This window comes from Rhyacophila brunnea, unplaced genomic scaffold, assembly GCF_057557595.1.
Source record: "Rhyacophila brunnea isolate RB1 unplaced genomic scaffold, BYU_Rbru_1.0 scaffold_1, whole genome shotgun sequence".
In the NCBI taxonomy this organism is placed as follows: Eukaryota; Metazoa; Arthropoda; class Insecta; order Trichoptera; family Rhyacophilidae; genus Rhyacophila; species Rhyacophila brunnea.
Window position 1 is genome coordinate 57,599,866 of NW_028232751.1, and position 15,899 is coordinate 57,615,764.

Here is a 15,899-nt window from a genome sequence, read left to right on the forward strand (position 1 = left end):
ATGTTTTTTTATTTCAGTATAAAAAACATTATGTTCCCAATTTTTTTTAAATGTTACATATCAAAATTAGTGTATCTTTTAATATAAAATAACATTAAATGCGAAATAAGAAGTGGACTTACTTCACTCTGCTACTGAAAATGTTGCCAGCCAAATGAAAAACTTTAATAGCACAATGAAGTAAGTTCAACATTTTTCTTATTAAATATTGTAGTCGATATGCTTGTCACAACTTAGAAGAGTAATGCGATAAGTCAGTCCGCTGCATTCTGTTTCTACAGGGTAGAGGGCTTACTGCACATATTTATGATTTATCTATAAAAGTACAACATTTTTGGACTTGTTGCAATCTGCTTCTCGTAGATATTAGTCTCATTTAAAGATTGGCACCAAGACATAACTTTCGAAAAAAGTGGATTTACCGCCCTCTGCTTCTGACCCCCAGCATTGTGTTGCTATTGACCTATTCTTCTGATTTATTTATTATTATATTGATTTTTGGAACATGACAAAGTGTCTTAGTATGGGTTTATGAAGATAATCCACTCTTTAAGCAATCAGTTATTTACGGGCGACAATTTTTTCATATTCATAATATTACTCTTAAGTATCTTGACAATTTTAGAATGGACAGAATATATTCCATAATATTTATCAACTATTTTGTTTTATTTTAAGAATAATTTACAAGATTTATGTAACATACTTTATTGAACAAATATATTTTGAAAACACATACTATTTTTTTAAAATACGATGCCAGGTGGGACTTATTGCACATTAGAGCACATTGGCGCAAATTAAACAGATGCGAGTTCGAGTCCCGATTTTTTTTACTAGTATGTGTATATCTGAGGTGTTTTGCAATTATTTTGAGGTATATATTAATTTACGTAAAAAAATCTTTCAATTTCCTTTAATCTATATTCATAAAAATATTATTTAAGACTATAATATACGCATCATATTATTATTTAAGAGTGAAATGCAAAACCATACTTAGGCGCGTATGCCCTTAAAATACGCGCTTAACTTTAAGGGGCTGATTTCGACGATCTATATTCAGTGAAAAAAACATATATAATTCTTACTAGAACGCCTATGTGGAAGAGAGAAAGAATATGTGACGTGTTTTCTTGTTAGAACGGCTGCGTCAACGATTCTGCATCGCGCTTTAAAATGTGGTTAATATTACCACGTTTTAATTTAATTATTTAGTGGGTGGAATAAGTAATTAACGTATACTAAATATGAGATTGTCGTATTGGAATTATTTGAGTCGAGGTAAACATTAAACTATTGATGTCTCTTTGCTATTGGTATTATACTTAATTAAAAAATATATTAATTTAGAACAGATAATATGCGATGTTTGTGGGTAGAACTTCCATTTATTATAAAATTCCAAATTATGTATGTTCTGTAAAGAACGCTAGATTCTTAAATCTTGTGTATTTAAAAAAAATAGTATAAGTATTTTGCTAGATTTTTATACACGTCACGGTCTTCTATTGCAAGCCCAAGTGAAGACGATTGGTTTTACAGCTAGTTATACCTATCGTCCAAAAACAATTTTATCGATTTTCAAAATTTCGGTTGTGTAACCCCATTTGACTTGGTGTCTTTGACCGCTCCAAGAGCAATAAGTACGAATGTACGCCATCCAGACGACCCCTCCACCCGCCATCTCGCTGACAGAATCCCCGTCCCCACTTCTAAAATTTCCACACAAAAGCCGTGCTAACCCCTTTCCTTCTTTATCCCCGCTGTGTGAACACTCCCTCCCCCCACCAACAAGCCCTTCTTTCACGTGGCTGAAAAATTGTGTGAAAAGTACAATTGCTGACCCTTAAAATAAAATAATAAAAAATATTGGAAAAATTGTTCTTGTATTGATTGAAATTTCGGCTCTATACGTACATATTATACGTATCTATTGTTGTTTTTTTTTATATTAGTCTCATAAAATATTAGATACTACCTTTCAGCACAATAGAGTTTTTTTAGTAGGTACGTAGTTTGTATGATAATATAAGAGTTGAATAGATATTGTGGACACTTTATGAATAGGTATGTTAATTATGTCAGAATTTATTATAGGCATTAAATGTAAAAAAAAAACCTTTTTTATTGTTCGTATTATTAAAATACATACAAAAATTTCGTTGCGTTGATATTTTTTTTTGAAAAGAAGCTTGAGAATTTATATATTTTTAAAGTCTAGTGAAAATAAAAGTATGTCTAAAAATATATTTTTTTAATCAGTGTCAAATAGAATCTTAATTAAAATAAGTATATCAATTTTTTTTATAATTTTAAGTTGATGCTTGTAAATGTATTACAAGTTGAAAAAAAACGCTGTTTTAAAAAACAATATTTTAAGATATATCTACGTGAGATATTTAAAATTTAAAGCACACTTCATTTTTTATCGTGTATTTCCACGCGGTGGGATTGACATGCTTTGAATTTGCGTCCTCGCTTTGACCTTCAAGACTGAAATCAGAATCAGCTTTGTACACATTTCTCTATCCTTTGCAAGTCTCGTTTTTTCAGTGAATTCCTTCACCTGTTTTGTTCACTTTACTTCATCGGCGTCGCTCTAATGCCACATTTACCTTTTGAGATTTTCTGGGCCTCGTCGAACAGTGTATCTGAAGAATCGCATAATACCATGAAGACACAGTCTGTTACTGATAACCACCTCTTGCAATATAGGGGGTGTTGGCCCTATGGTCTACCCAGGAATAGGTGTAGGAATCCGTACGATAGTTGACAATGAAACAAGATCCACACCAGCCGTATTAGGATTGGATTGCTTCACTTTATCAACGACTGGTCATTAAAAGAGGTTTTGAACCATTTTTACCATTACCATGAGTTTGTGAGATTGTTGAAGTAATGAAGTCTGTCTCTACACTACCAACCATTATTTGAGTTTTCTCGGCCAAGAAATGCTATTTCTATGACATCGACCTTAACTATAATTTTTTTTTTAACTGATAATCGCTGTTTATTTATTTATTTTACCACGTTTTTATTAGCTCGTATTCTTGTTTGTCCGGTACAGATTTTTTCTTGTGTGTCCAAGATTTGTATTGGACGATTGAAGATTTTTAACTAACTTCCCGACTAGCTAGACATTTGAAACTTTTAGAATATATGGGAACACGGCGACAATGCATTCTTTTAATACTTTTGGCCATCTTTAAGCAGAATTAAATTCATTTTCAGTTAATTGTGTTTTGTATGTTTCGTTAAAAATAATATTTCTCACTATTTTTGGTTGCTAAGGCGGTCCTAGCAACTAAATTATTAATATATACGTGCGTTACTATGGAAATCAATATGAAATGTCAAAATGACATTTCAGTATTCTATAATATTTATTCAGTATTTCTATCAAGTACAAAAAAAAGTATTTATTAATACATAGAATTGTCAAATTTATATGATTCAACAGAAAATTTAAAAACGTGGTATATAAAAAGTTATTTTTATCTTGTAATTATTTTAGATAGCTATTGATTATTAAAAATATTGGCTATTAGTAAAATATATTATATTTAAGTTTTCGTATTATTTTGTGAGATACATTACGTAGGGTGTACGTACATCGTTAAACCCATACATTATTTTAATTTCAATTCATTTACTCACTTACTTCACCGTGTTACGCTCCTGCATCGCAGAATAGGGTAAGCACATTTTCTCAGCCCCTGGGTCCAATCTCTTTGGTCCCGCGCCATTTCCATATCAGAATTGCACCGAGTAGATCGTTCTTGTAGTAATGCTACATGGTGATATAATATGTAAAAAAGTAATGCAGATGTGTAAGCAAGAAAAAATAATGCTCAAATGGTTAAAGAAATATTGATTAATTAACGTTTAATATGGGAGCGTGAGATCACGTAGATTTGACAATCAGTGAAACATAGATCTATAGGATATATAAAAATAGATATTAGTAGAATATAAAAGATACTAAATATGAAAGCATTGTAAGTGTATGTATATATATATATATATATATATTAAGTACTGCAGATGTACAGAAAACACTGTAATTTAAATTAATAGTTTACAATTATTCATTATAAGATAAAACACATATTAATCTAATTAAAATTAATGAAAAAAGTAGATATGCTATTTTCTAACAAACTCGTGATACTCATCTGTACGACGTTAGTATTCACTGATTCTATAAAAAAAAAAAATGTAAATGAAGCCACGTAGAACACTGAATTAAAAAATTTATGCCATCCATGTGGGAACCGCCAAGGTAAACTGTTATCAAAAAAATCCTTCCATCTGTGTAATCAAGGTTAAAAGTAACCGAGTCAAATGAATCTAATGTTCTTCTCTCATGCCGCAGCGTTGCAGTTGCGCCGAATCGTCCTAGATCATTGCCGACTGAAGAGAAAACCGATACATTCACGACTGGTCCTACCTTTCCGCCCCTCCCATTGTCTATGGATGACCTGTCATTGCCTGTCGTTATCTACTCTATAGAGTGCTCATAGTTATGCGTCTCTCGTGTCCACTTATAGATGAGTTAAATGATAAATAATACACTAGCATTAATACAGCTTCTACAAATGTAATGCATAGATCAATGCTACATAATATTTTTTGGAAATCGATATTACCACCGGTTTTTGTATGAAGGACTAATCCGAATTTGACAGCTGACGAATAACAGGAATGTATATTATATATAAATAACACTGATAGTTAATATATTTGATGAAAATTTTTTTTATAATTCAATTTGAAACGAGAAAGGGTGAATCAATATGTCAAGCAAGCTGGGATCTGATTTTGACAGCTGAAAATTGGACCACTCGTTGCTTGTGGAAAAAGTTATGCTCGGGCTTTATTAATCTAAAGATGGCGGTGCCTAGACCCATTTTTTGATGAGGTATATTTGCAATGTGGTAATGGGCAATAACACAATAGCGCGGAGTGACGTACTATATGCACCGAGAGCATCTCTTCGTGAACTCATCGGTTACCTCAGTCTGATGATGAACTATCGTATTTGTAACACTAGGCAATCGAATATTTTTTTAACATATATGTACTAAAGCTTGGATTAGGCAGGGTTAATTTGAATTTTAAATCAAATCTAAATCTACAGTTTCCAAAAATAACTTCTCGAAATACCTATAAGTATTTGGTGATTTCTTTTCACTTGCGTTGTTTTCAGAACATCTCGTGAGTTTTGAGAAATCATCATAGAGTGTAGGTACACAATATCTAAATTTAAGCCGCGGTATGAGGAAAACGATTGCTAAATAACACCCTAGGGTCTAGGACGATTTGGCACCGGACAACTGGACGCCACGGAATTCGAAAATAAATAGACGTTAGGTACTTATATTACTTATATTACGTTAGGTAAATATATTTAATATTATTATTTATATTTAAATGAATATATTATGATTTAATAGTTGGTGAGAATGTAAATATGCAGACGTAAATAATGATTTAGTCGTACATATGTTTAAATTCCAACGAAAAAAGAGTTTTTTATTTTATATAAAGCCTTAGGCATGGTAATTCTCAATCGGCAATAAAGAATACATTATGTTAAGAGTAAAATGAATTAAAACTACTAATTAGTAGATAGAGACTGATTAAAATACCTCGTCTACGTTCTGTATACGTGTCTACGACAGTGCGGCGTCCAATTGTCCGGAGTCCAGTCGACCCATTCCCTCCAAATACTATCCGCGCCCGATAGTGCTTAACTTTGGTCATCAGAAGAGAGCGTTCGACCACTCGGCTAGACACATTCTGTGTAACGCTGGATTTTGTGCACACAATTTTAATATTACGGCCAGCAGTAAGACATATACATGTCAAAACTAATAAACATTTTCTGCACATTGTAGTCTTAGTTTAATGAAAAAAATACGTTTGATTGACAAAGTTTAGTGTGCACTATTTCTGTCGGATCTTAACACCCTACCTCCACCCTTCGCAACTGCACCGCTATACCATTCACTCAATCCATTCAATCTATTTATGTATTTATTGATGAATAAAACTTGCTTCTAAAAGTGATAAGAATGCTTATTTTATTATTAAATAGGTTAATGTATGGCTCATTACCGACTGACGAGGGGCACGCTGGCAAAACCATGATTTGTTTTATATTCCACACAAAATGAAATTAGGTCAACCCTCACTGGAAATCATTCTTCCGTGCCATGTTTTTTATAATCTCTGTTGCGGAACCAACCACATACGCAAAATTTCGCTTCTGCAGCGTTGTATTTGAGCTGTAAATCAAACACAGCCTTAGTTTACCCGTCAAATTTAATCCTAGGATTAAAAATCGTCAGTCATGGTATTTTCATATCTAACCGTTTGTTGGTTTGTTTGCAATCTCGCTAATAAAACGAACAAAATAAAAAGTGGATAAAATTTCACGGTTATATCAAATGTGAGCAAATATTGTTGTATGTTTTTTCCAATTTATATTCTAATTTCAGGTCGCTAAAACTGATTGGAAGAAAAACGAATTAAAACAAGATGAATCACCATTTCTGCTCGGTGGCGGATTAAAATATGAACCAGGGATTGCAACCCCGGAATTTCAGAATTAGAATTCTGATACCAAACCCGGGACTTCGGGATAAGTGAAGATATATGAAATATTGTCGAATTATTATTTTGAGTATTTATACCACAGTAACGATTGCACGATGGCCGAACGGCTTAAGCATCGAATTATAATGTCGTAGGTCCTAGGTTTGAATCCTGGGTCTGGAAAATACACATTTTTTCAATTTTTGTTTGTAGTCAGAGTATGCACCTGATAGGTTGAGCAAGTGGCTAACATCCATTTCTCGTAAAAACAAAATCGGTGTGTGTACTTATGTGCGTTAGATGTTATACTTCTTTGGCGTAACAAAACAAAAACAAAACTTGTGATAAACTAGATTCTATGACTAGCTCTTAATTATCTTGTTAAATTACACACTCAAGAAAAAAGAACGCTTATTGGAACGCCGTTGGTTTATTTCTATACATTTTAACTTATATTACTAAATTATATAATGGTTTCTCGTTGTTTTTATTTTTAAAGTACCAACTGCCACTCTTGACGTTTAATAGTTTGTGTACGTAAGGAATTGCAAATCGCTGACAAAAATCAATTCGCTACCTAGGCAACGGAACAATTCTAAACTATATTATTATACTGTATAATCGCCACGATTGCAGTATCATACTGTGGCGTAAAGGTAGTGCGTTCGGTTGATAACCGAATAATCGGTGGTTCGAATCCAATCGACTGCGTTTTTTTTCGTGTGAAAAAATCAATTATGTGTTACATGTCACAAGCCAAAAATACACTCTGATTTCTCAAACGCGCCAAAAGAAGTATAACCTCAATAAATATCCGTTAATACAAACTCCACTCTGTGGAGCCCCATATGATCCACTCAGGATCGAACATGGTGAAGTCGTAGTATACCACAGTATTAAATGTAAAAGTTTTTACTGTTTTTTTTTTACATTTGGAGAAATTTTCATTATAATTGAGCAGGAAAGGAATAATTCCTTAATTACAAGAGAATAATATGAAGCGGGTATTTCAAAAGACTTTTGATTAAAATATTAATAATTATTTCGGTTGATTATTTATTTATTTATTTATTTATTTAAGAATACAAAACATTGTGGACATAACAAATCTAAATTCAAGACGTACACAACATGAGATTTACATTATAAGTCAAACATTACCCTCACAAGAGAGAAGAGAATATAGAAAAAGAAATATATATATAATAACAATAATAATAACAAAAAAAAAAAAAATAATCAAAACATACTGTATAATTTAATACAGAAAAATATAATTTTTGAGAACGGAAAATATACAATTTTATACAGAAAAATACAGTTTCAAAAATAAAATGCAGAGTACATCATTGAAAATGTCTATGTCTTTAGGGAGCGCATTTACTAGTCTTGCACCCCTCGCTAATGGTGCCTGATAGGCTTGACGCGAGGAAACGGTTCCAATCCAGAATAAATCATGACTGCGACCACGTAGGTAATTGACAGGCGCATGGAAATTCAAATTCATTAGGACACCGGGATTGGAAACCATCCCTCGCGATAACATGCAAAAGTGTTTCAACAGCAGAAGAGACCGACGAGATTCAAGAGAGTGAAAAGTAAGCATGCCTTGTAGAAAGGCAGTCGGAAAATAATCATCTGACGAATTATCGAAAGGAAAATAGTTAAATGTTTTAAAATAAAGACATCGAAGAAATTTATTCTGGACGCGTTCTAAAATAAGCTTATAGGAAACCTCATAAGGACACCAGATAATCGACCCATATTCAAGAATGCTACGCACTAATGAGACGTAGAGTGTACGTAATACATTAGGATTCTTGAATGGTTTGGATTGTCGCATGATGAATCCTAGAAGCTTACTCGCACGTAGAGCCGTGGAAGTTATATGCGAGTGAAAGGATAATGAAGAATCAAAAATTATCCCAAGATCTTTTGCCTCAGATTGACGTTTTAAAGAATTTTTTGACATAATATAATTGTATTTAATCGGAGTTCTTGACCTAGAAAAAGTAATACAAAAGCATTTGTCAGTATTAAATTCTAATTTATTCTTTTTTGACCAACTTTCAATTGAACAGAGATTTCTCTGTAACAAGCAACAGTCCAACTCATTGCGAATTGGTGCATATAATTTCAAATCATCCGCAAAAAGTAAAAATTCTACTCCATCCATGGCTTTAACTATATCATTGACAAATATGAGGAACAGAATTGGTCCAAGATTTGATCCTTGGGGGACACCTGAAAGAGTTTGAAAGACTTCAGATGCACACCCAGCGTACTCGAAATATTGACAACGATGCGAAAAATAAGATTTGAAAAATTTACAAAATTAATAGATCCGCCTACTGCACTCAGTTTAGTTAAAAGAATATCATGATCAACTCGATCGAAAGCCTTTGACATATCCGTATAAATTGCATCAACTTGACAATGATTGTCTAGTGAACGAGATATGTATTCAGTGTACCCCATGAGGTTGGTAACTGTTGATCGAGTAGATCGAAAACCATGTTGAGCGTCAGTCAGCTGACCATCCACATGTGTATATATATATTTATGTAAAATGGACTCAAATAGTTTGACCGGTGCAGAGAGAACAGCCACTGGTCGGAAGTTAGTTATTTCAGATACCGAGCCATTTTTATACACCGGTCGTATACGAGTTAAGCTCCAACATTCAGGGAAGGTAGATTTACTTAAACATAGATTGAAAATATACAACAAAGGATCGCTTAAAAGTTTTTTGCATCCTTTTAATAGCCATGGAGGAATGCCATCTGGACCTACTGAGGATTTCGGATATAGTCTAGAAAAAGCATATTTCATATCTGACTCATCCAGAGGACCAATATTTAGTATGGGCCAAGAAGACGAAAAGTATTCAGGTTGAGGTTGAAGTTTTGGTGGAATCGTGGAATAAACTGACCTAAAATATTCAGCAAAACCGTCAGCGATGGATTTATAGCCATTCAATACACTACCCCCAAAAGACATAGACGATAGCTGCGCTAGATATAGATTATATCGTCATTATTTTTAGACACGTTTAAAAAATATAGCTACAACACAATATTGAAAAAAATATAAAGTCAACGATAAACTTGGTAACTCCAAGCGTTGAAATCCCTGGTACATTCTGGGTTTTAAAGTGGAAAATAGTGAAAGTGTGTACTTAAAATTTACACAGTAGGTATATCTATGTACGTCCACGATAGCCAAGCGGTAAAGTGTCGGGTTATAATGTCGTGTGTCCGGGGTCAAGCAATTTTACCAAGGTCTTGGGAAGCTGGATACTCTCAGTACAACTTTGAAGGTCGCCTAACGTTCATTGCGCTACGGTATATGATTGCATAACGGGTGTGGAGGGAAAAGCAAGTCAGGGTATGTAACCAATATGTTGAGCAAGTGGCTAAAAATTTCTCGCAATAACAACATTTTGTCAATACTGCATACACTTTGTAGAGACCCATATAATTCTTTTAGTGTGATATGGTGATGTAGTGCAATGTAGCGTATAGTGTATTAATATATAATATCTATATTTTATAATATGAAATCTACATAATGTTTGTGATTCATTGATAATAGGTTTAATTCACATATTGAATGTTTTTGGTTCAAAATCAAAAAAAATACCTTTGCTTCATTAAATTTGTTTGAATAATGTTATAACAACAAGAAGTTCATAATTAATAATTTGTTCGTTCTGGGGTTGAGAAATTTTAAAATCTGAAGCATTTTCTTTTGAGTCGCAGAATAACATTATGTTAAAAAATAAACTTATTTTGCTTACGGCGATTTGATTATTTAAAAGCTTGTTCAGTGTCCGATCATTGTTGCTTTCATATATTTCTGTGTAATATTGTATATTTTACAAAGAAGACTCTTGGAAAATTTGAACATTTTTTCACAATTACTTTTATGTAATTAGCGAATGATTTTTTTTTTTAAATATAATTCACATAGCTTACTCATTGTAAAACTAATAATTAGGAAACATGGGCTTAAAACCTACAGTTTTATACCTCTACCTCTTCTACTTCTATGGTTTTATATGTACCTATATTATAATCGATAATATATTTTGTTACTTGTATTGAAATTTTGCATAATTCTATAAAATAATCTCATAAATATAAATTTATTTCGTAGCTAACAATATTTTTTCTCCTGTTTCAGATGCATCTCGGGAGCCCAGGCCTACGAATGGACTTCTCGAAGATCTTGGGTTTGAAATCCAATCTGCGGGAAATGAATTCCCTGCTTCAATTCCGAATTGTAAGTTAAACAAAACATACAAAATAATATGTAAAATATAAGCTTATTATAGAAATATAAGTGAAAGTTATATACTTTATGGTAGTCGGAAAATGTAAGAATAGAATTTTGAGAATTATCTTGAAACAAAAGAAAATCCGTTCATATTCGTTGTCGAGGAGTAATTTTAAAGTATTTTCTTAGGAAAAATTTCTGTTCTTCCGAGAAAATATAGATTCTATCCAATAGAGAGACTTTTATTTCTTTTTGTTAGTAAAGCTTCTTTCGAATTTCATTTTCAAAAGAATATTAATAGCTAGAATTTCTGGAATTCTCAAGATACTTATTGATGAATTTCTCGAGAAATAAGAATTATGCTTTCTCGTTATTTCTCAAAAATATAGTTATTTCAAATCTCGATCGTAAGTTCTAAGCCCACCCTAATTTTACCACGTTTTTATTAGCTCATATTCTTGTTTGTCCAGTACAAATTTTTTCTTGTTTGTCCAAGATTTGTATTGGACGATTGAAGATTTTTAACTCACGTCTCGACTAGCTAGACATTTGAAACTTTTATAATATATCAGAACACGACGACAATGCATTATTTTAATACTGTTAGCCTTCTTTAAGCAGAATTGAATTCATTTTCACTTAATTCTGTTTTGTATGGAAAGTTATTATTGTCAGTTGCTAAGGGAGTCCTAGCAACTAAATTATTAATATATACGTGCGTTACTATGGAAATCATTATGAAATGTCAAAATGACATTTCAGTATTTTATATTTATTCAGTATTTCTATCAAGTACAAAAAAGTATTTATTAATACATAGAATTGTCAAGTTTATATGATTCAACAGAAAATTTAAAAACTTAGTATATAAAAAGTTCTTTTTATCATGTAATTATTTAATATATTTTTACTTAATATTAGAAGTATAAACTTGCGGTAAAATGTTTTAAGACGAGTAGTGGGCATTGTAAATTAATCTTAAAAGTAAAAAGCATGCTTAAAGAACCAAAATGGGCGAATGAATACCTAGATATTTTTTTTAAATACACTTAATCAGAGATAAACCAATCTTAAGATAGGGCGTCAACGTATATACGGTTTGATGAAAATGAGTTATGGCGTTATACTACTAGGTAATATGTACATAATATACCTACTAGTAAATGTTATAATGATAAATATTTCTAGCTAAGCAAATTACCGTGATGTCTATTGATGCGTAAGCATTAACTACAAAACAGTGCAGTGCATAGCTTTGTTGTGGTTGGAAAATCACCTAACCAATTATTTACCATATGACACAGTTTGCGTTTGTATGCCCCCACTCAACAATTCCATGTCACATGGCTGTAACTGCTACGTTAACCGTTTATCTACCCTCAACGCAATTTGCAATACACCAACCTATCTTCTCACGCTTAAATTTGTGGCACGCACTGGATTATTAAATGGGTAAACATTTGCTTCAATTTTAATAAAAGATCTAAAAAAATTCCATTGCATAATCCTAATGACATGTATGCTATTTTGGTATCCAGAAGCGTATTAAGAACAACGTCTTTTAAAAAAACACACTTCAATAAATGTAAGTTATAACTATTTTTTTATACTTTTTTTACATTTACCTATTTTGTAACACAATACAGGTTTAAATTCTAATATATTTAAGTTTTATAGTATTCCATTTGAGTCGTTTTTTGCGACCCAGGATTCGCCTTTCGGCATCTTCAGGCACAACGTGCACTCACACACTGACACATTGACAACGAATACAATTAATTCTAACTTATATAATACAATAAATTAGGTAAAACTTTATCACCCACTTATTAAGTCAACAAGTTATGAATACTTGAAGTATTTGTAAAAAAAACACCTATCATCATCAAACCCTAATAATAGACCAATGAAAATAATAATCAATAAATTCAAGAGGTCTAAAATCGTCAATACTAAATTTTAAATTCTAAATACTAAGTTAAAAACGACTCAAATGGAATAGTATAAAACTTAAATTCATTAGAATTTAAATTCAAATTCCACCAAGTACCTTCGGTCGATAGTATTAATATACAATACAGGTTTCATCTTAATGGATATGTTCAATTGGTCTTCTGGTAGATAGTTAATAGTGATCTAGATATTTTAAATATTCCTGAAAGTACTGTTAGCCATGACGTATTTTGCCGTACCTACCTTATTCTGTTTATTTATTAAAAAAATGTGTAGATAATATATTATTAATTCAGGACGTTCGTAACATGAAATTTAAATTTTCAAATAATTACAAAATAAAAAGAACTTTTTATATACCTTCATATAAACTTGACAATTCTATGTATTAATAAATACTTTTTTTGTACTTGATAGAAATACTGAATAAATATAGAATACTGAAATGTCATTTTGACATTTCATATTTATTTCCACAGTAACGCACGTAGATATTAATAATTTAGTTGCTAGGACTCACTTAGCAACCAACAATAATAACTTTCCATACAAAACAGAATTAACTGAAAATGAATTAAATTCTGCTTAAAGATGGCTAGGATCCACTTAGCAACCAATAATAGTGAGTAGTAAATATTACTTTTAACTAATTTTTTCCGAAACATACAAAACAGAATTAACTGAAAATGAATTCAATTCTGCTTTAAAGATAGCCAAAAGTATTAAAAGAATGCATTGCCGTCGTGTTCTGATATATTTTAAAAGTTTCAAATGTCTAGCTAGTCGGGAAGTTAGTTAAAAATCTTCAATCGTCCAATACAAATCTTGGACAAACAAGAAAAAATATATACTGGACACACAAGAACAAATTAAACTGGACAAACAAGAATACGAGATAATAAAAACGTGGTAAAATCATTGTAAAATGAAAATATTAAGTGAGTACTAATCTCAGAAGAGAGAATAAAATATAGGTACCTATGCAATTAAATAAAGCTTAAAAACAAAATCACTGAAAGTGTGTGTCTCTGAGTATCAATTATTGCCTAGTCTCGCATATTAGTACCCGATAAGCCTGACATAACTGACGACTATAACGTGCTACGTGTACTCGTTGAGTATCTTAATAATTATTGTCATGATGAAATTAAAATATGACATTTTGTTTCAATATACGAAGATTAAAGTGTTTAATTATATTTTACGAATTATTCGTTCAGCTCATTGACTTATTGTGAATTTGTCATAAGCGGCTGTCGAACCCGAAACCGATGTCCCCATAGGTAGACGCTCTACCAATGTTCCACAACGGGTGAGTGTAATTATTGTATAATAATATCATCATCATTAGCCGGGGTCACTGCTAGATGATGACCTCTCCTAGCTAATTTTACTCTTCTCGGTCTCTAGTTATTTGCTGTCACGTACAATCACGATATGGCTCCAATAAGAGTGGAGCTGACAAGGCTCTAGCCTTGGAGCCTAGGTTTAAGGAGGGGGCGGGGCGGCGTAGTGGGTCAACTAGTTAAGTGAGAAAAATCACAAATTTGCTCTAACAGTAAAAAAACTCGCCTGCGGTGGTATTTTACATAAAGACTATTAACATTTTGAAATTATGGTGATGCAACTTGATGTGATGTGATGATTGATATAATTAAACAATGATGCTTCCTATGTAATAAAATGGGCTATTTTTCTAATTTCACGGAGGGTCACATGTTACTTAGCTACCACAAAAAGGTATCGAGATCAGTGCTTCATAATAATTATTATGTACCGAGCGCCGACAGCTCAAGAATTCAAGTGGATTTATTTAACAATAGAAAATATCGTTAAAAATACTGGGAATACACTTAAGTTTTTCTCGCTGAATCCTGGAGCTACGCGAAATACAATTTGGGGTGCACTACTTATTATAGAACATCACACCGCTCTTAACCTTAGCGACAGCTAGGGGGCTTGTCAAACATCCTGGCCTGGTGGCACGCTTCAGGGTGTAGGGCCATTATCCATGGACCTTGCCTATCTGATGCCCTTTAGCAACAATCTTTTAAATTTATTTTCTTGTAGAAGCTGACGAATATAATGATGTTTCTTCATTATATTCGTCTGCTAGCAATAATCGTAGAAGTATATTATGTTTTCTATATAAACGTTTGAATGTTTCTATTACACCCTGATCCATCGGTTGTATTACCGACGTGACTCTTTCGTCTTTGTATGAACCACATAAAAATACACTCTTTAACTTCTTTATTTCCTGATTTTTTCATAACTTTACGCTCTGAGCTTCCATCTTCTGACATTAAACTATTAGTAAACTTTATAATAGTTTCACTTTTTTTTATATCCTTTATAGTTGATGCTCCGACACCATATTTATTAGATCCCGAGTCACCGCGTTTCAAAACATCGATCATATCCAATTTGTCTTTTAATGAAAATAATCCGGATAATCGAAAATCCGGATAATCGAGGTCCGGATAATAGAGGTTCTATCATTCTTAAGTATTGCAATTGATAGATTTAATTTTGCATTCATATTGATTTCACTTTATAAGCGGAATTTACGCTAAAGTTTGTGAATTATTCAAACGGTGAATATACTACAAGCGATGTACAATGCATCGTATCAAATTACATCACCTTTCAATGGTCTATTGTACATCAGCTTATCTCACCTGTTTGTAATTACATCAAAGTTTCTATTAAATACGCTTCGTAAATTATAATATTCTACGAAGCTTCCACTTTAACTTTGGTGAACGATTGCCGCTTATGCAATAATAGTTTGAAAACGAGTTTTACATTCATAAAGTTATCAAATGAGTTCTTTTTTTTGAATATTTAACTATTTTATTCTATAGTAATTATTGAAGCCTTAATTAATACGATTTTATTCAAATATTTTTTTTGAACCTTTAGCATTAAATAAATCGGTTCTCTTGAAATTAAACGTGGAAAAAGAATTCTCACGTTTCAGAATTAATTAATTTATACGTTACCTTCTGTAACTTTATTATCGGATTTTTGTTCATTAACAGTATAATTTATATAGAAAGTAC

At 32.0% G+C, this 15,899-nt stretch overlaps 1 protein-coding gene across 1 annotated transcript in view; it reads left to right on the top strand.

Annotated features, from left to right (window-relative positions):
* Positions 1 to 15,899, top strand: part of LOC147080005 (uncharacterized) — a 432,855-nt gene that overhangs the window by 106,097 nt on the left and 310,859 nt on the right. Inside the window, exon 2 of the mRNA XM_085947533.1 lies at positions 10,789 to 10,887. Coding sequence (XP_085803659.1) covers positions 10,789 to 10,887 — 99 coding nt within the window. The remainder of the gene's footprint in view (positions 1 to 10,788; positions 10,888 to 15,899) is intronic.